General features: G+C 43.5%; 1 protein-coding gene across 1 annotated transcript in view; it reads left to right on the top strand.

Moving 5' to 3' along the window:
* The window catches only part of LOC144792071 (putative cation-transporting ATPase 13A4), a 238349-nt gene that overhangs the window by 183483 nt on the left and 28572 nt on the right, over nt 1–26294 (top strand). The window contains 4 exon segments of the mRNA XM_078666918.1: nt 2057–2181; nt 10431–10594; nt 12942–13064; nt 16762–16841. Coding sequence (XP_078523044.1) covers nt 2057–2181; nt 10431–10594; nt 12942–13064; nt 16762–16841 — 492 coding nt within the window.

Here is a 26294-nt window from a genome sequence, read left to right on the forward strand (position 1 = left end):
AGGTGGCCCCCCTGCAGCCCTGGGGAACGCCACCTCCCTGGGGCTATATTTAGAATAATGCTTGGTGAGCTTCAGCCCCACACGCTACCCTGGGGAACACCACCTCCCTGGGGCTATTTTAAAGATGGGATGGTGCCACGCGGTCCCCCTCCTGGGGTGTAAATGGCCCGGGGACCGCAATCTCCCAGGGCCATCTCCAGAAATGTCCCTGGGTTCCTACCCTCAGGATATTACAGTTTTCTATCAGATGGCAGTGCTCCTGCCATCCAATAGCAAACAAGTGTGCTTGCTTTGAACAAGCGAGAGCACTTTGCTCTTGCTTGTTCAAAGCAAGCAGACTTTGCTTTTTACCCCAGGGAGCGGCATCTTAGCAGCTCCCTGCAAACACACCTCCTGGTGCGCTCTTGGTAGGGGATGAAGTCCCCTTCGCTTCTGAGGGTCCTTAGGGGCTCATGTAAGGTCCTCTGATACCAGATACGTTTGGGTCAAGTTGGAACTATATAAAACTCTGAAAAATGTTACAAAAAAACTTGCCCTCCTGTTACCTCCAGTAAGTTCTAACCGTGGGCAGTGAACTCCGCTCCGTTGGCAGAGGTTGCGGAGATTTGCTAACTCTGCATAACAATGAGAACACAGAATTCATGCAAAAAATCTGACTCCGCCACATAGCGGAGTTAGCTACTGCACCCACAAGCCTTTGATAAACAGCTTTACATTTACATGCTAAAAGGCATATTACCAATTCACAAAAGTGAGGTTTGAAATATATCAGGCAATGAGAGAGGTGATGATTTTGGGGTCCCCCCTAACGTAGGGGGAGGACCAAGCAGATGCCTTGCACACATGGAGCATATCATGCTGAACGATTCGGTGGTGGTCCTATCGTCCTAGGTCCACCCTAAGCAGAGTTATGGGCAAAAATACATTGCCTACCAAGGGCCCAGCAATAACCCACTACAAACCTATGAATTAGTATAAAATAATAAATAAAAAGTTCTAAATCACTTCAAATTACAAAACATTAAAAGGAATAATTCATTGAATTCAAACAATAGTAACACAACAACATTATAAAACACATTTAAATAATGAAACAATAATATTTCAACCGATATATTATTGCAAACAATGTTTAAAACATCCATATTATATAAGATGATATTACCTGAAAACTAAACATTCTCACTAATGAGAATTGTACATCACTGTACTTATGTATCACAATATTTATTTTCTGATATTTCTGTCTCAGGAACGGGTGGTATAAATCAAGGATGAGGTGTAAGTGGATAACATGAGTTTAGAATTAACAGTGCAGTACGAATTAAGAAATAAGAAGCCTTGAGTGAGGTATTGTACATATACGGAATAATGGGGCAGAGGACAGAGCCTAGGGGAGTACATATGGAACAATTATGGTGTTAGAGTGTTGACCATCAACTGATACACAATAGGAGAGGCCAGACCAGAATGAGGAAAATTTAGATTGTCTAGTTACAATACGAAAATGAAGGGTAGAGAAAAGCATGGAATTAACATCCATATCAAAGGCAGCAGGGGTTTAGAAGAGTAATAAGAGGTGATTGATTTTGTGAGATGAGATTCGATGTAAAGAGATAAGTACTGAAATTATCAAATTTACATCATAGCGTAGAGAGCATCCCACGTTGGAGAACTTAGAAAATACACTAGCAATTTGTGAGCTAACTGCGGGTGAAACACTTCAAATGCTTGAATAAAAAGCATTGAAAGGGAGGAAGTGAATGACAAGTGAAGAGAAGGTTTAGGTTTGTTATGTTTTGTTTTGTAAGAATATGAATGATAATAGCATGCTTGACTGCACCCAAACCAAGAGGAAGCTTTAAGAGGGACACCAGATATGGAAAAAGCTGTTTATGAATAATGGGTGAAAGAAGAGCATCAGAAGGGATGTTTGTGGGACTGGATCCTGAAGAGAGAGTGGAAGATCAGATCCCCAGGTTGGCATGAAAGAAGACAAAGAGGGGGGACAATGGTTGGTTTACAATATTGTTTACCTTTTTCTTTTTCTTTGAAGGGAAGACGTTGAATCTAACTTGGAATTTCTTGGGCTGCTGGTGATGGAAAACCAGCTGAAGCCGGAGACAAAGCCGGTGCTGCAGGAACTCTTGGAGGCCAGAATCAGGACAGTAATGGTGACAGGTCTGTAAGATTACCACTGGGACTCAGAACATGCCATTCACATGTGTCATATCCGGGTGAGGAATTCTGAAGCCCATCTTAAAGAGTGTAGCAATAAACTTAATTTGTGCAACCACACAAGATAAGTGTCTAGCCAAATACATAAAACTCATGTATTCATATAAGATGTTAAAGTTTTCTGTGTTCTCTACACATCCACAAGGGATAAGGGTCTAAGGGACAGTTTACCGACCTCACCAGATTTAATCCCTAATTCCACTATATTCAATACATAAAAATCTGAAGGTCACAAAGTTTTCTGTGTGACATTTTTTTTAAATGCCTTTAACCGGTTTCTGACCAAGAGTCAAGTGAAAATTATGTGAATATTATCAATCACAAATATTTTCTATATAAGTATTATTTGCTAACACTGAACAATGACAAATAATTGCGTGCGTGAACATGATCTTTGTGAGGTCCCGACTTTATTAGTGATGTACTCTACCAGCAGACAAAAAATCTTACATTTGTTTTTAATGAAAAATCTGCAATAGTGGTCTACACAATTATTTTTTATTGGCAGATCATGAATTGAGGCTGGTGATAAAAAAAGTTCAAGACCTTTCTTAAAATAAATTGTTACACTTTTTGTGTTTCAAAGAAGTCTTATTTTTTTCTTTGTCAATGTTATCTAATGCATTATTTACAGGTTTTAAGAAATATTGTACTTCTCATTTCTGTTAATGTTAACATATTTTTGTACAAGTGCCCTTTTTCACGTGTATATGTAAATATGTCAGACAATTCAACAGTGTTAAACATGTATTATTAAACACACACACACACACACATATATTTTCAAATATAGACAATATGTAACATGCATGTGATAATATGTTGTTTAAACATTTATGTATATAAATTCATTTTTGGGGGATGTATTGCCCCCAAAACACCCCTTTTTTCATTTTCTTCTTTCAAGATAACCACTCCAAATTACATACACATTGTGTCGGTGAGGAACCAGTTTCTTGTGCAACCAGAGAATCATAGTTGCAAAATACCTCAATGTGCTCATTTTCATGTGTGCTAGTGCATTGCCTTTGTCTGAAGCTTTAAGTGGGAGGTCAAGTGAGCCACTTGTTGGGGCCATTAATTGACCAGTGTGGGGATATTTGCTGGACATGCCTGATACAGTTCTTCACTTTAGTGGGATTCGTATGTAGTTCTCAAAATTGGTACAACGCGATTCACTGTATGATGACTTTACCATGGGACTCTCTTCTATTGCCAAATACCACACTCAGGAGAGCACCAGCCAATGTCAGAGTATGATCATTAATCTCAAAGTACTTTATCCAGAGAGAATCAGTATGGCCTGCCTTGTGTATACAACATCGGGCCTGCTTGGTAGAAGACTGCCTGCCCTTCTTAAAGGTCCCTGTCGAAGAGGCAGGGATCTCACCGCCTTCAGAGAGCAGTCACTGCGGCTTCTCCATTGTAGGCAGTGGAGCTTTGCTGAGTGGGTGCTATGCTTGAGGAACCATCTTGGCAAAGGTTCCAAGAAAAAACTTCCAAAGTGTGAATTTGTTCTTGGGAAAAAAAACAATGACCTGAAGCAAAGAGTGTTCTAATGCAGGGAGTTTGTTCCCTGCACGCGAGGGCTGTATTGCAGTTTCCCTCTTGTAATCACTCCCTCAGCAACACTACGGGTAAACACATAGCATCTGAGTATTAATACAACCTTTGCATGAATAATGCTTGTTGCTGCACGTAAAGCTCTCTTAGCAAATGTAATAATAATCCATTTACCAGCACGGGAAGGATGGAAGTCTGATGTGTCCATGTGAGGATTTGATGAGGGATGCGTGAGGAGCACTCCTGATTTATTGATATTTAGACCTCCTTATAGATTGGTGCAATGATAGTAAAGGGTTGTCACTCCTAGGTTCAACTGTAGGTAAGACTAGCCTGACGGTTAGTCCAATCATGCGCTGTTCACTCGGTGTATTCCCACACCTATTCTGCTTTTAACTTTAAATTAATTCATAATACCATCACTATTCGTGCTTTTTAATATTCTTGATTTCAACAAAATTCATATTGTATGTCACAAATCATAAGTTCATCACAATCTCTTTGTAATTAGAAATCATATATACATTTGTACATTATGATAATTTTCTCATATCATGTTAAATTTCAATCAGCATTAACATTTGACACGCCTGATGCATTTCGGTACCCCAATGGTACCTTCCTCAGGGGACACTCTAAAAAGAAAAAATGAAATTGTATGTTTATACTTGTGAGCCCATGGTAGCTGATTGTAAATGAATCTAATTGGATATAAATGTGCATACCTCAATGGGAAAATTTCTGTGAAGTCTCGCCTATGAAGTAAAAAGATATCTGTCTGTTATATATGTCATCTCACAATTAAGTAGTGAGTATAAATGCTAGTGAATGTGTTTCTTACCCGAGGGTACTTTGGACTGGTTTGAATTAATGCTGTAATATAAACCACAAGTATAGCGTGTTAGGACTAAGCCTGTTTATACATTGACGATCTCATTAGATGCATGAGAGAGATTATGTATGCAATGGAATTGCATAGCCTACCTGGGTTTGAAATCTGTAAGTCGGGAACCTGTTTGATGTTTAAAAACATAGTGAAAATCTGTTAAGTCTCTAACGCTTTCCAATTTACTTTTACCAACCTTGTTAAAGGTAAAGGGCTTCCTACCTGGAAGTTGAACTAGCTTCACGTATCTGCAAAAAAACAGACACGGATATAAATAGACCATAAAGAACTCGGTAGTCAAGAGTATTCTCGAAATTTACGTGAACTAATAACGAAGGAAACGCTGAGGGTCGTTAAACATACCTAGTGTTAGTATAATCCTGACTTGCTCACAGACGCCCGGTTTTTCGAAAGTAGCCGCCATAGACCGCTATTAAGATTATGCACGCCTTTAGGTGCTGACACTAAAAAAGGACTGTGCTTCATTCTGCTCGTCACTCGTAGCACATCAGGCGCCATCTTACAATGGAGCAGAAATAGAACGATCGAATAAGCGAGTTAGAGGGTGGTCGTTGTATTCTAACGTTTCCCGGTTTTAGAATAAGGTGTTCTATCTGCAAAGTGGTTACTGTAAATGATATTTATTACGAAAGAAATCGCACCTGCACGTAACGATCACTTAGAGTCTAAACATGCTCGTGGTCGTGGAGGATCTGAACTTGTGATCTTCAGATCACAGACACTATTATCAGTAAGCTTTTAAATCATTCAGGAATAAAGGTGATGAAGTGACTCAGTGACTCAGGGAATACAATACTTTCCACTGACATCTATCCCAAGCGGAAGGTCAACTGTTTGAATTCTTCAATGACAAACTCATCCTTCTAAGGTTGACAAATGTAGTACCATTATGTCTGGTAACAGCTTAGAAATAGCAAAAGTAGAGGTTTAGTATTTGATGCTCTATAGATATACATATCAAGTAAATTAATTTTTGCTTCTCTTACAAAGGCATTTAAAATACTAAGGCAACTTATTGGGAGATATCTACAGCAGCGCAACAAAGATTTAAACATCAAGGGTCCGATCATGAGTACTGCTGACTTCCATGAGGAAATTCTGGGCAGATTCAATTTTCTCATGGACTTTCATGTAGAAGATGGGAGCTTGGGGCTTTTGCCGGACATGGGTGAGGGGAGGGGATTGGCAAGGATGGGAACAAGCATTGCAAATGCAATAGGTCTCGCATTAGGAAAGTTTGAGCGATTGGTATTGTAAATGACACTTTTTTTATTTATGTGACAGTTTTGAAAATAGCAAAATTAATAGCTTTGTCAGTTACAATGTCAATAGTTTTAACTTTCGCAAATGTGACACCTATAACATTTGTAATGCAATGTGTGTTGTATTTACGTGACTTAGATGTATTGATATTACAAATAACAATGGCTTTTAATTTTGTAAATAATTAATACTTAAATAAAAGTTATTGTAATTTATAATGGCAATAGCTTAAACGTTTGTAAATAACTTTTGTGAAGATTATGTTCAGTGTATTTTATTGTGACGAAAATCCAAGAATATTGCATTTGCACCTACACACACATATGTGTTGTAGCACTGAGTGGTCTGAGGGTGAGGGGTGTGAGGGTGAGGGGTGTGAGGGTGAGGGGTGTGAGGGTGAGGGGGTGTGAGGGTGAGTGAGGGTGAGTGAGTGTGTGAGTGTGAGTGAGGGGGTGTGAGGGTGAGGGTGTGTGAGGGTGAGGGTGTGAGGCTGAGTGAGGGTGAGAGGGTTGTGAGGGGGGTGAGGGTGTGAGGGTGAGGGGGTGAGGATGAGTGAGGGTGTAAGGGTGTGAGGGTGGGTGAGGGTGGGTGAGGGGGTGAGGGTAAGGGTGTGTGAGGGTGAGTGGGTGTGTGAGGGGGTGTGAAGGTGTGTGAGGGTAGGTGAGGGGTGTGAGGGTGAGTGAGGGTGAGTGAGGGGTGTGAGGGTGAGGGTGGTGAGGGTGAGGGGGTGTGAGGGTGAGTGAGGGTGAGTGAGGGGTGTGAGGGTGAGAGGGTTGTGAGGGGGGTGAGGGTGTGAGGGTAAGGGGGTGAGGATGAGTTAGGGTGTAAGGGTGTGAGGGGGTGTGTGGATGGGGGAGGGGGTGAGGGTAAGGGTGTGTGAGGGTGAGGGGGTGTGAAGGTGTGTGAGGGTAGGTGAGGGGTGTGAGGGTGAGTGAGGGTGAGTGAGGGGTGTGAGGGTGAGGGGGTGAGGGTGGTGAGGGTGAGGGGGTGTGAGGGTGAGGGTGTGAGGGTGACAGGGTGTGTCAGGGTGAGGGGGTTAGGGGGTGAGGGTAAGGGTGTGTGAGGGTGAGGGGGAGAGGGGTGAGGGTGAGGGGGTGTGAGGGTGAGTGAGGGTGAGAGGGTTGTGATGGGGGTTGAAGGTGTGAGGGTGAGTGAGGGTGTGTGAGGATGAGTGGTTGAGGGGGTGAAATGGCCTTGGTACTGTGTGAAGCAACATCTAGGTCCCTTTTAGGTAAAATTATATACTTTAACAACAAACATTTATGGTTTGAAATCATCACTCCGTCGTTTTAGAAGAACCAAATGGCTTTCGCAATACCTTTAAGGATCGGATATGATTCCCCCCCCCCTCCTCCCCCCTCCGCTGAAAACCAACAGTACATTCGGCAACTGAGATTGAGTAATGTACACGAGACTCGTTAGGAGCAGAAAAGTGCGCTCTATCACTACTTTAAAATGGGTTCATATTGAACTGAAGAGGGTGAATATCTGCGATCAAATTTGGATACACAAGGACTTTTTACACGTGTATGAATTCTTCAATTCATATTTTTTTAAGCAATAATTTATGTAGCATGATGTACGTACTGTTATGCTTTTGTATTTTTCGATTCAAGAATCTTATTTGAAATCTTTGCTATGTTGTACGGGCTGCACCAACTTCCTTAAAAGAAAATTAAAAGAATTTGAAAAAATACACGATTTAAAAGCCGTTTCTATAATATTCCGATTAAAAATAAAAGGCTTTAAAGGGCTCGGCAGGGCTGAAATGTGTGACCTTCGGGTTACGGACGGACAGGTTGCTGGTGTAGAAATAACACGTTGAACCCATATGACGGAGTACGGGGTGTATGGAAAGACACTGCATTAAACAGATGGAATTCTGTGAAATCTCACATCGGTAAACAGTTCTACTTTTACCCAATAGATGGCCCCCTTGACTTCTTCAGGAAACCAGTGCTGGGAAAGCACATTTAGCTATGAATATAACGAGAGCACAAGAAAATAAATAAATGGTTTACTTTTCGAATTTATTAGAGTGTGGTTATACTATACGGCGCACCGTACCAGCACGTGCTCAGCAAATGCCTCAGGGGCCTCACAAATTCTAGCGCTATTAAAAGCAGAGAAAGTTTCACAGACTTTTGGATGGTGTCCATGCCTTTGTTTCGTTTACGTCTGCAGGCATGTGTGTGGAAAAGCAGCTTTTTATTCAAGATTCAAAGTCGACGATTTACCAATGATGTAACTGGATGAGTTTAAGAAGAACACGTTACAAACGTGATTGCCGTGACGATGCTACTGAAAAGAAGCAGAAACGTTCTGCATTTAAATCAATGGATTATAAATTATTGCTTGTTATTATTTGTTAAGCGTTAGTTGTCCACTGTCACTCTTCGTCCTCCATTAGCAATGTGCTAGCAATACAAAAGAGTTTTAAATTATTCAGATAAAACAGTTTCGCTTGTAGCTTCCTGCCAAAACAAGCAAAAATAAAAGGAGACACGGCCTGAAAGTAAATACATTTTGGTTATCCATTCGTTGTGGGCAGGAGATGGGGAGATTACCAGTGACGGAGGGCGGACAGACGGCACAACAGGGGCAGAAAAAAAACAAGAAACAAGTTAAAAGAAAAGGAGACACGGCCGGCCGTGAAACTGAAAGCACGGCCGGCCGTGAAAGCCTTTGATGCCGCAGGGGGTGGAGCGGCAAACTGAAAGCACGGCCAGCCGGCCGTGAAAGCCTTTGATGCCGCAGGGGGTGGAGCGGTAACTGCAAACACAACAATGATGGACAGGGGGTGGAGCGGCACCAAGCTGGGACACAGATGGCTGGCGATTTGATGCTGTGCACGCGCATTTTAGGTCAATGCGCTTGCGCATTGACCTAAAAGCGCACGGGCACAGCATCAAATCGCCAGTTAGTTAAAGTCTGTTTAAAGCCCTATATATCTCGCTCCCGCTCAATGCGCATGCGCATTGAGATAGGTCGCTCGACCTAAAAAGGGGAGACTCTTACCTGGCAGTGAAGAATTACTTACTCCCTCTGCTATTGCTTAGGGTCAAGCAGTGGCTGGAACATGGGAGGGGCTGCAGTGCAGTGCTTTCCCCCAAACAATTTTACTGGCTGAGATTTCAAGCCAGTAAAATCAGGTCTGGCAATTTGTTTGTGTGTAGTAACACTAGCTCACTTGTGATTGGGCAGAGTAGAATTACATCAAAGAAATCTGTTCCACCCAATATTCATGTTCTAGAGATGAAGAAAACCCTGTGTGCACATGATATAATACTGTGTTTCTGTGCAGCACTATCAGTTTATCACCACACACAGCACATAGAAATTAGGTGCCCTCTTAAAACAAATACATATTCTATTACATCCCCTGCAAAGTAAAACATTAAACTTTCCCATTAAGGCACAGCTCCACAATGCTCTAGTATCTCATTTACATGTGCAGAATGACATGAGCTGTATAAACATGTGGCACTTTAGGTGTTGTAAACATTAGGGTCTTTGTCACTACCATCAACTCAATGGTACTCGATTGTGTAAGTATGAAAGAGACCCAGTTGGCAATGCAGAGTTTCAAACATAGTCTGTTATTCAAAACAGGTATCAATAGCTGGTGTTTAAGTCACTGAGTCAGCAAGATGGCTCAGTGAGACAAGCACTTTCCTCTGACAAGTACTGTTTTGTTGTGTTATGCTATGCTATCCTATGTTATGGATGGATATGTTATGTTCTGGAATGCCATGTTATGGAATGCCATGTTATGCAATGGTATGTTATGCAATGGTATGTTATGCAATGGTATGTTATGCTCTGTATAATATGTTATGTCATGCTATGTTATAATAACTTATGTTATGTAACATTATGGAATGGTATGTTATGTGTATCTGTAAGGTGGATATGGAACTGTACTATCACACATGAGGGTATTCTAAAGTACTGTATCTTTAAATCAATCAATCAATCAGGTATTTGTTAAACTGGACTACCCACCTGTAAGAGTCTCAAGGCACTGGGGGGTGAGGGGGTCGCAGGTTCCAGTCCATCAAGGAGGGGGTCTTTCGAAGAGCCAGGTTTTGAGGTTTCTTGCAAAGATGGGATTCTTTTCAAATACCAGCAATGCTAAATCAGCTTTTAATTCTTCTGGTTTCAGATTTGAGAAAACACAATTTAAAATACAGAAAAGAAGTTTTCAGTATTGAAATACCTTCCCACCCATGTGCGTTTCCCCTTCCTTTAGAGAAACAGGTGTTGTGTGATTGCCCAATGGTTAAGTTTCCAATCCATAGTATTTTCTTTCTATCTCTATGTTCTATTAATTGGAAGCAGTGACCTTCCTGTAACCTCAGGGTGGCCATATTGCAAAACACGCCACTTTGGTGTTTGGCGTTGACATTTAGGCGTCAGCATCTGGTAAGTAACTGCCATTTATCGTCATATTTCTCAGGTGACAACCTTCAAACAGCGCTTACTGTTGGAAAACATTCTGGAATGACCCCTGCGTCTAGCACGGGTATCCTGGTCACTGCCTGTGGACCTGAAGGCTCCAGCCCGCCATCCATCACCCTACAAGTGGTGGACGGTCAGAAGAGCAAGATGGACAGAGCGGACGTAAGCAATCTCTTCTGGGTATGAATCTCATTTGCATAAACGAGGAACAGTATAGATTTTAGATGGAGCTGTTTTCCAGCTTTTCATCCCCTCTGCATACTGAGTCTGTAGACTGAGTCTTTCTTATGGTTTTCATAGAGAATATATGATTCCCCAGAGTGAAAATACACCATTCACAGGACAATCACTTACTTTTTATACATATATTTAGAAGCACTAGGAATGTGTGAACTGTGAGCAATAGCCAATGTGAACAGTGCAAATGTTATAGGCATGTGTTTTCCAGCTGCTTCCTCATGCACGGTGGAAGAGTCTTTTCTTCCCAGTTGCTCCACATTTACCTCTTGCTGCTTCTTCTGAGGTCATCAGTGATAGTCCAGGGGATGCTAACAAGAGTCTACAGAGAATTGTGGCTGTGATTGCAACAATATTGGATGGGATTGTATCTCTCTAAATCTTCCATATAGTTTCAATGCTCTTAAAGGAATACTGTCCAATTTCCAAACCTCTCGTGAGTGCATTCGATTTCTGGGAGCAATCAAAAGAGACACAGGGCCCCATTCACAGAACTAACTTAAGACAAAATCCTAAACTTACTACTTTTGGTATTCACAGAAGTTAGGATTTTGTCTTAAGTTTGTCTTAAGACAGACTTAAGACAGGCTTAAGACAAAATCCTAACTTAAGTCTGTCTTAAGTCTGTCTTAAGACAAACTTAAGACAAAATCCGAACTTCTGTGAATACCAAAAGTAGTATGTTTAGGATGTTGTCTTAAGTTAGTTCTGTGAATAGGGCCCACTGTGCCTAAGGATTTCTATTAAAGTGCTATACATCACTAATATAAACAGAACAGTCCTGAACCGGGTACCCTTTTCATTTATAATCCAAAATGCTTGTGATTTAGGGATATCACATTTATTAGAATATTTGATCAACATAGTAGAAAAAAACATAAAAGACAATAAGAGTCCACAAACTCTACAACCATCCTAAGCCGCACACACACAATCTTTCAAGCAATTAGGCAAACACTGACTCAGACATACTCATACATTCGGAAGGTAACAACCTAATAAATAGTACTAAACAAAGTCATGTAATCCAGCAAGAGGTGCACATCAATAGAAAAATCAAACAGTGTAGGATGATATGAAAAATCCAAGATCAGTTGGGTGTCGTAGCAAGGCACTCATACAGTCCATAGTCTGTTTTTTTTCTCCAGGGGAGAGATTCCAACAAAAGGAAGCACAGGGGCTCCAGTGCCAATGCGCGTTTCGGTATCAGACCCTCATTTGGGTCACACCTTCTTCAGGGCTACAAGTTCGTGTACGAGCAAAGGAAATATGAATCGCCTATAAGAACAAAATACAATATAAACATGGACAAACAGTTAGATCAGGTGCAAATATTTAGTACATCCCTATCCAGTCTCACAAGCAGAAAGGGGGGTACCCGTCAGGAGAACAATAAAACCAAGATAACTTGTATTTACCCAGGGAAAGAGCACACTCAAGAAAAAATACAAGAAGATATGAAGAGATTAGGGAAAAGATGAGAGGGATATGTGAAAGCCAGTGGACCACTGACGGGAGAAAGATTATCACAAAAAGGACCTTAAGATTAGTAGATGTGCCGATCACAGGAGTGTTCAAAGATAGGCGTAATGATAAGCTTTCGATTTCTGGTTTTGATGTGGATGATTAGAACTGGGATCTGCACATCTATCATTTGTCTCACAGTGGAACTCACCCTCAGGACGCTGATTTTTAACATGCTGCTATGCTAAACACAATGGTATTATATAGAAAGACCCCTCAATGTTGGGATAATGACAATCATTTGAATGCTGTTTACTTGCGGCTCCTTAGTTTCCTTGGAAGGGAACCGTCCATCACTAATCAATCAATCAATCAATCGGTATTCTTTCAGCGCTACTACTCACCCGCTGGGGTCTCATCACTGGCTCTCAAAATGCTGCTACCTCCGCGTACTGTGCCTCTGTGAGTGCTTCACCAGACATGTCCATGAGCGAACCTATGACTTTAGGGTAGCACAGAAGTGCATATCATACCACACTTGGTGGTTCAATCACCCAAAGCTTATCAAATATTTTTGTAATACTTAAATGCTTTCTAACAAAATAATTATTATTCATAGAATACAAACAAATGTGAATTCTTACAGAATAATAAAAAGGAAACCTGAAAAGCTTATAAAAAAGAATGACAGACCTGAAGAATGTCCCACACCACACCAGTGTCTTTTCAGATGAGGGATAGCACTTCATGCTAGTTCTACGACTGACCCATTAATAATGACAATGTAATAATAATGTTTTATTTACAGGAGATGTCTATTAGCATAGATGGAAAATGCAGCCACCCACTGGCGTTGCGAGACTACCACTTCGCCATGGATGGAAAATCCTTCCAGGTCCTTCTGCAGCACTTCTACAGTCTGCTCCCAAAAGTAAGTTTGAATTTGCAGAAGTGCTAGAAGCCCTCTACACAGTTGTATGAGGCATACATGGAGCTTCCAAGTAGTAGGAGCCCATCCCTGATGTTTTTTGGGGAGTTTTATATAGCACTAACTAGACCCGAATGTATCAGAGCGCTTTACGTGAGCATCAGTTGCATTACAGACGGACACATTCATTTTTGGTAGGTACAGGTAGATTAAGTGATTAGCCCAGATTCACAGGATGTTAAGCGTCCCTGCAGAGACTCAAACATACTTCCCCAGCTCTGAGGTCGACCACTCAAGCCGGTAGGCCATATCCTCTTACTTACTCCTGCATAAGCACTGTTCCCTCTGCTTGTGCCTGAGACATCACATGCTTTGAAGCAGAGTGATGGAGGCATGAGGCACTTTCTAAACCCGTAAGGGTGTCAGTCGATGCATGAGCATCTCCGCAGTGTGAGAAGTGCTTGACTTTCAAGTCTCTGTTTAGTTACTGCAAACGCTACACATTTGACATTGACCATGGGCAAATTGCACCAACAGCACAGTGGTACTAATGATCTTGAAGCATAATTAGAAAGTCATCTCTAGCTGTAGCCAAGCCTTTCATTTCACAGGGAGGTGGTAGGGTGCAGTCAAGCACAAGAAGGTTCAGTCAAGCTCAAGAAGGTTCAGTCAAGCACAAGAAGGTTCAGTCAAGCTCAAGAAGGTTCAGTCAAGCACAAGAAGGTTCAGTCAAGCACAATAAGGTTCAGTCAAGCACAAGAAGGTTCAGTCAAGCTCAAGAAGGTTCAGTCAAGCTCAGGAAGGTTCCGTCAAGCTCAAGAAGGTTCAGTCAAGCTCAAGAAGGTTCAGTCATGCACAAGAAGGTTCAGTCAAGCTCAAGAAGGTTCAGTCAAGCTCAAGAAGGTTCAGTCAAGCACAAGAAGGTTCAGTCAAGCTCAAGAAGGTTCAGTCAAGCACAAGAAGGTTCAGTCAAGCACAAGAAGGTTCAGTCAAGCTCAAGAAGGTTCAGTCAAGCTCAAGAAGGTTCAGTCAAGCTCAGGAAGGTTCAGTCAAGCTCAGGAAGGTTCAGTCAAGCGCATGAAGGTTCAGTCAAGCACAAGAAGGTTCAGTCAAGCTCAAGAAGGTTCAGTCAAGCTCAAGAAGGTTCAGGCAGCTCAAGAAGGTTCAGTCAAGCATAAGAAGGTTCAGTCAAGCACAAGAAGGTTCAGTCAAGCTCAAGAAGGTTCAGTCAAGCTCAAGAAGGTTCAGTCAAGCTCAAGAAGGTTCAGTCAAGCACAAGAAGGTTCAGTCAAGCTCAAGAAGGTTCAGTCAAGCTCAAGAAGGTTCAGTCAAGCACAAGAAGGTTCAGTCAAGCTCAAGAAGGTTCAGTCAAGCTCAAGAAGGTTCAGTCAAGCTCAAGAAGGTTCAGTCAAGCATAAGAAGGTTCAGTCAAGCATAAGAAGGTTCTCACTTCCTCACACCCACTGGTGGCTTTGGAATTAACGGTGAACGTTTGGTTGGCTTTGTTCCTGCTGTGCGTGTGACATGGTCAAGTGAAGAAGAGGGATGGAAGATTAAAAAACATTCTTCAAGCACCACTGACCGGAATAAAAATAAACAGTTTGAGCCACTTCTACCGAAGGAGACATCAAGTAAAAGGAAAGGCAGTGTCCTCTGGGTTCTTCATCCTCATCTGGTCGACTGCTTCAGTATTCTTTAGCTGGATGCTCACGGTGAGGAACAAGATAATGCTAGAGTGAGTCCGTGGTCTCATCCCCCCTCTCAAGGTCATACTTCATCAAGAAGTCTGTGGAGAGGAACAGAGTAATGCGACAGTGAGGGTGCAGTCTCTATCTCCTGTAAAGGTCATAAATCATCACGAAGTAGGGGTGAGAGACATCATAATGCAAGAGTGAGTCTGTGCACTTGGACCCTTATGAAGGAAGACTCCTAGTCCTTGCACTCCTGCATCATCTCTGTCTCTTCACACCATGGAGGGCTCTCTGCAGCTGGCTGCCCTGTAACAGCTGCTTCATTGTTATCACTAACTATCATGGTCAGACCCAAAAAAACAGTAGTGCCATCTGTTGTCTCTTGTGAGTGGATAAGGGAACACCTTAAATTGAATTCCATCATTCCAAGTACAAAACCTGACCTCCCAAAAACTACTGAAGAATATGAGACAAAAGAGGTAGTGATGACCATTCTTATTAGTATGAACTTTTACCGAAACCCTGGGAGACCGGCCAGCTGCACCCATGAAGGTCTTAGGACATCTTCTTCTTCAAGATCAACAGTAGAGCAATATTCTGGGGATAGGGAGAGGCATAATCACAGGTACAGGGCAAGTATTAAAAATGCTGCACTCGTCTTATTAGACCATGCCGCCTCCTGTCTCACTTCCAGCTGAGCTCCATCACTATACAGAGACCGGTGCTGAAAGCTCAGGAGGCAGAGGCAGAATCATCAGCAACGTGCTGGGGACACAGGTAGGACTTGTGTGGCATGGCCTTTTCTGATGCCTAAGTGTGCACAGTTCAAGCTCCTCACCCACACATACATAGCACTACACAACACAGGGCCAGGCTAGATCAACAGCGGCATGCAGTTCCACCAACCCACCAGGCTCCTCCGCTCAGCCGCACTCTCACTTGCATTTATACAATGCAGAAGCAGATCAGGAGGGCCTTTCTTCTCACACAACAGTTCTAAAGCGTGGAATGATTTTCCACACCACATTAGAGTCTGATTGTCCCTTTTTTAACTCTGCAAGAATCTGAATACCTGGCTGTTCGAGTAAGGCTCCTGTTGTCTGCCCCACCCACCTGTACAAGTGATTAGGGCACTAATAAAATCCACATAACATAAACTGAAAATGTTACATATAACTGAGGCCTGCTTGTATGATAACCATGACCACAGAAATCCTTTACAGATTGTATGTGGAAGGTTCACTGCCCAGGAAACAAATATTTTGAAATGTGATAATAGCTAACAGAGTGTGCATGTTGTTTTAAAAACAGACCAAAATGAGTTGTGCTACAAAAATAACAGGAATGAAGAAAATAGAAAATCATCCACTCCTCTATTTAAGATGCTTTGTGTACTAAAAACACTGGAAGTTCATTCAGTGAAGCTAATGTGGAACAAAGTGTGTTTTGATACAATGGCCTGCCTTTTGGATGTGTCCCTGACCAAAGCATTGTTCTCGCAGAAGTATAGTTGCAAGAAGTTGCACACACAACTTCCCCATCATTCTCTTAATAGAATCACTGAGGAAGAAAGTATAAAGAGACCTGAGAATTAGAGAGGGGCGGGCATGAACACTGGTGCATTGCAAGGATCTTTCTTGCATCTGCCCAAGGTCCCTCAGAGGGAGGCCAAGCCTCTCACTAATAGAAGATAGAGATGAGGTACATCTAACACCACCAGGATTGAGCATTCTCCAAGACACCACAACCAATCAACATCTGACAAACATTTTCCCACACATTGTGAGTCCCAAATGCCTTTGATGATGATGCCAGTGTGTAACCTGATGATTACGCATTTGAATCCTGTTGCATCCTTCTGAGTGTGATACAGTAAGAATTATTGAGTTAGATTATTATTGCAGCTGTTATGAGCACCTAGGGATGATTCATTGTATTAAATGGAAACACTGGGGTCCTGTTGTATTGCAAAGAGTAAATAGTTTGACTTATTCTCTTCTGTCTTTCAGTTTCTGCTGAACGGACTCATCTTTGCCAGGATGTCTCCTAGACAGAAATCAAGCTTGGTGGAAGAACTTATGAAATTAGAGTAAGTAACATATTTAACAAGCATTGGAAAAGACAGTTAGTGTTGCATTTTTGATCAACTGACTCTGCCAATGGTATTCACCAATGCTGTGCAGCCTGAGCAAAACATTTATTTTTTCAAGATGACAGATGACACTTGGAGTGACAAATAATGTAAACATATGTAAAAGTGTCCTTTAAAAGGCGCACGAGCAAAGGCCAGTCCCAACATAAGAGGCACAAAACACCACACAGAGCAACGCAGGTCACACTCATCAAATGTAAGACTGCCAACACAGACAAGAAAAGACAGCACAAGCAAATAAGGGGGGCAAAGCCTACAAAACCACCCCAGCCAAAAGCCAACAGCGGTCGACCCCAGTGACACCAAGGTTCTGTCTGACGAGCCAGAAGGAGAGACCGCTACTGCATTGTGGCACCACCAGAAAGCCATCTGCGGAAAGGAAGCAGACAAGACCTTCTTGCCCCAACCAGGATCGGAAGAACTGAGCAGCAAAAGGAAACCAAGCGCTCTGACACTACCTCAGCACGATAGAGATGTGGAAGCATCCCAGAAAGGTACCCAGATCATGAGATTCAACCTACCGAGTGCCACCCTTAAGAGACTCAGAACCTCAGAGACATCACATTGTCTGTCTAAGACTACGGGTGGACACACCTCAAAGCAGAAGAAAGTCCAAGAAAAGCAAGAACGGACCAGAATGTGGATGGACGCACACAGCGCTGTAGCTGTGATCCAGGCACTTGTGGCACATCGTCCCGCACCCTCCAGGGACTATGTCCCATACCCCACCAACCATGTCTGGTGGCAGTGATGTCTCAAGGCACAAGTCCGGCATCACCCGGATAAAGGAGGCACAACCATATCTCCCTCCTGCCCACAAAAGAAGGTTCCTGAAGAGGGATTTTGCAACACATGGCATGATACCACTCTGACCTGGAGAAGAAGAGGGTCAGGTAGTGGGAAGGCCCTTGAGGCAGAATGCCAGACTCACATATCTACCCACAGAGTAGGAGCTCTAAGAATGTCCCTGAAAAGGGAACACAAGACACGTGGCCAGACACCACACCCCGCTCAAGAAGAGGAGGGCCAGATCAGCGACTGTCCTGATCCTCACCAAGAGGGAGCCCAACTCGCGAGGCAGGTTACCTGACTACAGAGACTGACAAACACTGAGAGGACCTGTTGACCATCCCTGAAGAAGGTACAGCCAGAGGAAGAGACTCTAGCAATGAGACGTCTCAACTGCATCATAGGATAGAAGGTGCATGCTGAAGCACCAAGGAGAAAAGAGAGGAGAAAGAATAAGTGTGACTGATTCAAACTAGAAAACCTGATGAGCAACAAAGCCCAGACAGGGGAAGATCAAGAGTGGCCAGGCCTGGAAAATGTGATTGACAGGATTCAACCCACTAAAGAAATGCATCCATCCTCACAAAGAAGCCACTGAGGTCAAAGAAGGACAGTCTCGCAACAGCACAGCAGGAGAACTGAGAGTAGTGCATGTGCAAACCAAGTCTCTGCCAGAACCATTGCGGAACAACAGGGAGTAAGTCGCAAGCATGCGTGAACTGAGTCGGTATCCCATGCTCCACTGCATTAACATCCAGATATTGTAACCGGTGGCTCAGCAACCTGCAGTATCCAGGCTGAAGGATACAGGTGCCTCCACAAAGGAAGAGTGTAAGCAGTTGGCCACCATCACTCCAAGTTGTCAATGGCCCAAGCTTGAATGCCTGTGACCAGCAAAGGAAGTTGTTGCCACCTGTCAAACAGGTTCACCACACAACTGGCAACCCCACAATGCCAGCCCTTTCCTGTGCGTCATTGCTACCACCCATGGTGCATCGAACAACCAGAGTGGAGTACAGCACCGTCATTGAACCTACAGGCAAGAAGCTCCAAAATCTCCCGAAGAATCATTCAACAAGCAACTACCTGCTCGCCCTACTTGTATCCTGATCCCGATTGCGACCGCATGTCTTCACTAGGACCCTCTAGTCCTGCAGTGCACAAGCGACTAGGCAGTGGCTCCTCAGGTGTATGCACTGCAGGGATCTTTGAACAGGGAGGGAAGAGGGAGCAGCTCCCTATGTTTAAAAACCTTTTAGTGGAGTGGTGGGGTGGGAAACAACAAAATAGCTGGCAAAAAGGGCAACACGAGGAGCATATCGGGGCATTGGTGTAAGGGTGGAAATATCATACTGAGACAAGAGCAAGAAAACACATACACTTCAATGGAGTGCTTAAGGCTAAAGTAAAAAAAGTAGCTCCATAAGTGTGAGCTGCGGAGGAATACAAGTCAGCCACCGTGCAACACAAAGATATCTCATCACATCAGCCAAAGCAAATTATGATACCAACACCATCAATGAATCTATGAACAGAAGCACAATGATTAGAAGACAATATTACATTGTATCAACCTCCTGCTTGGAGTGTACCAAATTCAAATAATTAGCTTTACATAATTCTGCAAAATTTCAGAAAAGCTATGCAAAATTACATGTAATTACACAAAATACTAAACTTTAGTTCTGACATCCACTTTGGACGTGAGGATGCATTTTCCACTAAAAACAATGCAAAAAAAGAATGCACTGCGAACAGCAGCAGTTCACGTCCTGTCATTCACATTATTCCAACGTAATTGCATTTACGAAAAGCAAAACATTCACAGTAAATGTGATTAAATGATTTGCCATAATAGCATCATTTTCGGAATTTCATATAACAAGAGTAAGACGAAATTACTCAAATTATGCTAACTATGTTGCCGGCCAACCCCATGACAACCCACCTATTTCCTGCTCGGTACGCCTACAAAAATATTGTGAAATATTATTGTGAGACACTGAAAACTTATCAGTACAGTGTCTAAAATCTCACTGGTCACAATATTGCATTATTGTAGATAAGATTGATGCTTATAATAAATTGTGTTTTCTATTGTTTTTAATGGTAATTTGTGCATTTTATGGTTTAATATATATTTATTATATTATTTTTATGATAGTTTTTTTGTATAATCATTGAGGAGTGGAATTTTGAGTTTATTTGGTGAAAAGAGGGGACGTAAATTGTTTATTTTTTAGTTTCTTGTTTTTAAAATGTGTGTGTTCATTTTTCCTTTTACATTTTTAATAATGCATAATGAAATATTAATTTTGATATGATATCTTTAACATTCTTTATATATTTTATGTTGTTCAATTATATAAAATTACATTTTTCATTTGGAATAATTAGGATTCTTCATTTCAAATGTATTTTGTTCTTATTAATTAAAAGAATGTTTAATTTTTAAAAATATAGTTATTGGTTTATTTTAAGGTGTTTTTGTAATTTATATTTTCCATACATCATCATGTTTAGCTTGATGGTATTTTATTTGTTAAAACTAGACCATTGTTTAAAAATATTTTTATAAATGTGATTCTTTTTTTTCCATTTAAATTATTCATAATTACTAATTTAAGGGTTACAGCACATGTTTTTTTAAATTTTTGGTAGTACTCTCAATGAATTTTTTTTAATTGATTTCTTTTTGGGGTGAATAAAACTAGATTTCTGTAATGTACTCTTTTTAGTGGAATGGCTAATAAGAATTTGTGGTAGAATTTCAAAATCTAAAAACGCAGTATTTTCATTAATGTCTTAAACGCTGGTGTGTGAAATTTGACTGCCCCAAAATTCCAGTATTTTTTCTAATGTATTTGAGATGGGAGTGGGAATCGTAAATTAGATCCCATCCCAACACTTTCCCCAATGTGGTTAAATGTGGAGTTAAAGAAGTAAGTTTCACCTTTTCCCTTCATCTATATGCGTGTGAAGTGACATCAGTGGATTTCCCATCACCCATCTGCACAGAAAGTGACATCTCTGGTTTCCTGCCAAAACCATCTATAAAAGAAGACGCAAAGTAATAGGACTTCCTTTTCTATCATCCATTTGCAAAGGGAACTACATCATTGCACTACCCATCATCAATCTGTACAGAAATGAACATCACTGGTTTTCTCATCATCATTCTTCACACGTAGTGACATCTTTGGTTTACAGCCAAACCATCATTAGTAGATGAAGCCAAGAAATAAAACTTAATTTCCGATCACCCATCTACACAGGACGTGACATCAATAGATTGCCCATTATTCATCTGCATAAGAAATTACATCTCTACCTTTCCATCAACCCTGGTTTTAAAATAAGAAGCCAAGTAAAAGGGCTTTGTTTTCCATCATCCAATAATAGAAAAGACATCTCTGCACTTCCCATCATCTATCTGCACAGAAAGAAACATCACTGGATTTTCCATCATCCATCTACAAAGGAAGCAAGATCTCTGGTTTCCCCCAAAACCATCTTTAAAAGATGAAGACAAGAAAGAGGACTTAATTTCCCATTTTCCATCTTCACAGGCACTGACATCACTGTTCTTCCCCTCATCTGCACAGGAAGTAACATCCTGGGTTTCTTGCCAACTGCCTCCTGCACTGCTTCCCCTCCAAAGATCCACATAAATGTCCCTGCAGGCACACTGCTGGCTAGCTAAAGGCAAGCCGGTCTGCACCTGTTTGCGCCAGGATCCTGCCCAGCACCAGGAACCCTGGTCATCACCCTATCAATCACTAATTTGCTGTGGTCCTCTGTGCTCTTAATCCCAGCTACTACTCACTGCACTGCTGACACACCACATTGCACAACATGGAATGAGCATTCACGTGCGCATCGTGCAAACTTTCATGCTCTCTCCCACATCATACAGCCACCTTATTTGCATCCACAGCATCCAAAACCCCCGTGCTCACACTTACACAAACCTGTCCTGTGCTCATGCACACACAAACAACCCACTACCCACAAAACATGCCACACTAGTATGCATGAACCTCAACTGCTGCACACCACTGAAATAAGCAGTCAATCACCCCAGCTACAAGATCACCAAACAAGACCATCAGCACAAGCCCGGAAGTGAAGATGCCATCATATTTAAAGATACCCTCAGCTTCACCACCTACATGGACACCCCCATCAGCTACTTGGAACACATTCCTTTGAAGATGTGAATCACAGTTAACTTCTCCCTGGGTGGAACCCTCATATACAGTCCACCATGGACCCCTCTACAGTTTTGCAAGCAATATCAACCCTATCATCAAGGTGGTCACCTTCATTCTCCTCATAGACCTTAACTTTCATCTAGACGATCTAAACTCGAAGGCCCATCTAGATAACATCAGGCATCTTAGCCTCAGACAGTATATTACAGAACCCACCAACACTGCCGAACACCTATTGTACCCGGTTTTCTCCTCAATCAAGCATATCACAGTTGAAAAGCCAACAACTCAGAGCTAGACTGACTATGCCTTCATCACTTTCAGCATACCCATCCCAGACAACCACAGACTTACCACCCCTGACTCCGCCCACTGCAGCTGGAAAAGGATCACAAAAGACCAGTGTGCTTACAACCTCTCCACAGACAGGTGCAAGCACACCAGCAACTCACCAAAAGCCATTAAAAACCTCAACATCTGGAACACTGCACGCTCCAACACTCAGGCTCCCCTTAAAAGCAACCTAACAGCAAGAGCCTAATCACAGGTCAGCTGGTACACACAGGAACTCAGCTAAAGAAATGCAACTGCAAGCAACTGGATTACAAGTGAAGAACAAGTCAAGACAAATTCAAGTTCATGACACTGACACTAAAAGTTACAAGGAAATCTTTGCCATTTTCAAAGATTTCATTGTGTCGCCTTCCACCTCCTACAAGATCACCCCTTTGCACGACCTTTGTAACACGCTCTGGATATACTTCTGAACCAAACCTACCTCCACATATGGCAATTTTGACCCTCAACCAGACCCATCACCACCACAGCTCAACTTCCCATCATGGCCGAAGAATGAACCTTGACTGCATGGTCCTCCATCACAATTGTCAAAACTGCTGCTACCAGATGAAGAACATCTACTCAGGGGCCCAATCTTATCCCTGCCCCTCCACACCTTTACCAAGGGACCCCTACCGATCATTGAAATACTTACACCCATCCTCAACAAATCTATCGACTCTGGAACATGCTACTATCAAGCCCCTGCTCAATAAAGCATCCGCTGACCCAGCCACACTTTCAAACAACATATTCATCTCCCTCCTACTGTAGCTGGCAAACGAATCAATCAGTGCCTCATGACCACCTCAGCAACCACCAGCTCCCCAATGCAATACAGTCTGGGTGCAGGCCCAACCTCAGAACAGAAACAGCCCTCATCCCTGCCACACATTACATTTGCATAATAAATGGCAAAGGAGATACGTCAGCCCTCATTCTCCTAGACCTCTTTTCAGCATTTGACACAGTCTCACATCCTGTCCTCATCTGGTGCCTGCTTGAGACTGGTTTCCACGAACCTGCTCTCCACTGGATCCGTCCTTTGTAAGACACAACTTCACTACCTACATGACAAAGTTGCTAGCTGGATGATAACTAACTGCCTTTAGCTCAACACCGACAAGACAGAAGTAGTGAACTTCTTCTAGAACACCTACCCTTGAGACTGCAGCTGTAGCTGACCGAATCCGGACGCACACCCAGCATCCACGGCAGTAAGCTCAGAATTATCATCAACAGCAAATTGGATATGGCTGTACAAGTGAACGCACTCATTGCATCCTGTTTCCACACTCTGAAGATCCTGAGCAAATGTCATAGTGTTAAACATGTGCCTGATTAAGCAGGAGCAGAGGAATATTTCTCTATCTCCACTTATGCTCACATGTAACGGAAGAGACTACCTCTGAAGTTTGCGATAACATCTTCTAGATACTCAATCTGCACTACCCTTCTGGTGTGTGGGTCAAGTTGTTGTGACAAGCATCTAGAAAATAACACAACAATGTTCTTACTAATCTTTCTCATAAATCAATTTTTCAACATCTAAGAAAAAAATTACTTTTCTGTCATGCGTTTTCTCACACGACTGTCTCATGCACTCACATTTTACATAAAAACTTCCATTTACTTAGAATTTCAAAGGTGTGAGCATCTCTCTCAAATGCTACTCTTTTGTAACCATCAACAAGTAGAATACACTGACATTCAATTTCCTTCAACTTATTTATATCATATTTTCAGTTTCTTCAAAAATAAATGTCTGAATAGTGTGTCCACCACTTACAGTGTCATAGAAACATATAAATGTCTTTGTTAAACTTGAACACTAACTTTTAGAAAATATCAATAATAGTGGCTGTGAGACTTGGCCCTTTTCCCAGAAATGTTTCGCTTTTTGCTTCCCTAATTTAGGATGTCCCCCATTGTAATAAAAGTGTATAGGCCTTGTGTAGTGGAGATGCCCTGTGTGATGTTAAACTAATGTTAAGGTGCAGGTGCCCACTTCCCCTAACATGGCTGCCACTGACCCCTGCTACTGCAGCGTGGTCTTTGTGGGCGCATTCTAGTAGCCAGGAGCTGGCTGGAACTCTCCAAACAATGTATCAATACCAGCCTGCCAGCCTGCCCATAGCCAGAATGGTGGAACGTCCTAGAATCTCCTGGAACCTTCTGGAACAGGTGAGGTGGCACCAACTGCCACTGCCAACTGTCCACTGGCACTATAAAAGGAAAGGGAGGGAAACTTTCCTGTCAGACTGAGGGAGCACAGACCTGGGGGTGAACCTACGCAGGAGTTTTAGGCAGTGGGGCCTAGACAGGGACCTATGACACTGGTAGTGACAGGGCCTAGGTGCTGCCTATCAAGTGTTGAGGGACCCTGAACTTGCCCCCTGACCTGGCCCGGCGGGAGGGGAACCCCGGAACCACTCGAAGGGAACTGGCTGAGGAGACTTGATACCAGCCATCATCTCCAACCCCCCCCTTCAAGGAACCCAGAGACTGCAATTTACAAGGGCGCAAGAAATATAAAGCGCCAAGAAGAAACCAAATCACCACAGGACCATTGAGAAATCAACCGGGTATTGGCGCTGTATCGCTTCCCGCGCTCCCTGACGCCACCTGGGATCCCTTTTGCTGGTTTGCCACTGTTGTGTGGCCTGTCCCGTTGGTCCTGCTGACCTGCTTCCAACTAAAATAAACTGTCTGCTGGCTGAGCGCTCTTATTCCCTGGCGAAAGCACCCTGCACTACCTGTCCTGAGGAAAGTGCCCCACTGAAGTGAACCCTGAAGCGCTATATCTGCCGGAATTGCTAACCTGCATCATCTGAACTGCCTAATTTACTTCAGCTTGCTAAACTGGACAGAGCGCTGTGTCCCAGGCGCTATCCCTCCGATCACCTGCTGAAGAGCTGTGCCTCCTTGAGAAGCGCTTATGTCCTGCAGACTGTTGGGCCCTGAAGCGCTATACTCTTAAAGCGCCACGAAGCTCCTGGGCGCTATTCCAGCCTGAAACGCTTTTGCCCTGATGAGCGCTGACTCTGCCTGAGACGGCTGTCGTGCCTTCAAGCGCTGTAGCCCCCCTGTGAAGCACTGGAATCCCGAGGCGCTGTGCTAATTGTCCCCCTCAAGCGCTCACCTACCCCGTCTGGTGAAGCGCTGAGATTAGCCCCCAGGCGGCCCCCGGTGCCAAGAGAGGGCCGCCGCCGTATCTGGAGGAGTGGGCAGGAGAAGACGCCGGATTTAGGCGTGCCCCATGGCCGTTGTCACTGCCGCCGCCCAGCCAGAGAGTGGGAAATTCCCGCGGCGGCAACCGGAGCCTGAGGTAGGCCGCCGCGTTTGATTGAAGGCTGCGCTAGGCCTGAAGCCGTCCCTCGCGTCATGTGACGGGGGACGCAACGCCACTGGCCGCGCCTCCACCTATCGCCGCGCAACCATTGGCTGCTGTCGCTACACCCCCGGGTCCCGCCTCCTGATTGGTAAGCCTGGGCGGCCAGCTACGCTCCGTGCACGGAGTGCACGGAGTGCCGCCTCCTACGCATTTTGCGTAGCCGGCGTAGCCAGGCGGCACTACGCGCGCTCCGCACACGGTGCGTAGCCGGCCGCCACCCGCCTCCCTCCCGCCCTCCCTAAATACATAAATAAATGTATAAAAAGCTTTTTAAAACACTTACCTTGTCTGACGCATCCCCGGGGCTCCCTCTCGCCGTCCCGCGATGCGCGCCGCCATTTCGGATTCTAATGCGCATGCGCGGGCGGCCGCGCATGCGCATTTCTCGTGAGGAATGCGCATGCGCGGCCGCCCGCGCATGCGCATTAGGATCCGATTCGGTGGCGGCGGGACGGCGAGAGGGAGCCCCGGGGACGCGGCAGACAAGGTAAGTGTTTTTAAAAGCTTTTTATACATTTATTTATGTATTTAGGGAGGGCGGGAGGGAGGCGGGCGGCGCGGAGTGGGGCTACGCGGAGTGCGCGGGTGGGCGTAGTTGTGCGGCCACTTCGCGTAGCTCCGCGGAGCCCCACTCCGCACACTACGCCCAGGGTT

Source organism: Lissotriton helveticus, chromosome 11, assembly GCF_964261635.1.
Source record: "Lissotriton helveticus chromosome 11, aLisHel1.1, whole genome shotgun sequence".
NCBI lineage: Eukaryota > Metazoa > Chordata > Amphibia > Caudata > Salamandridae > Lissotriton > Lissotriton helveticus.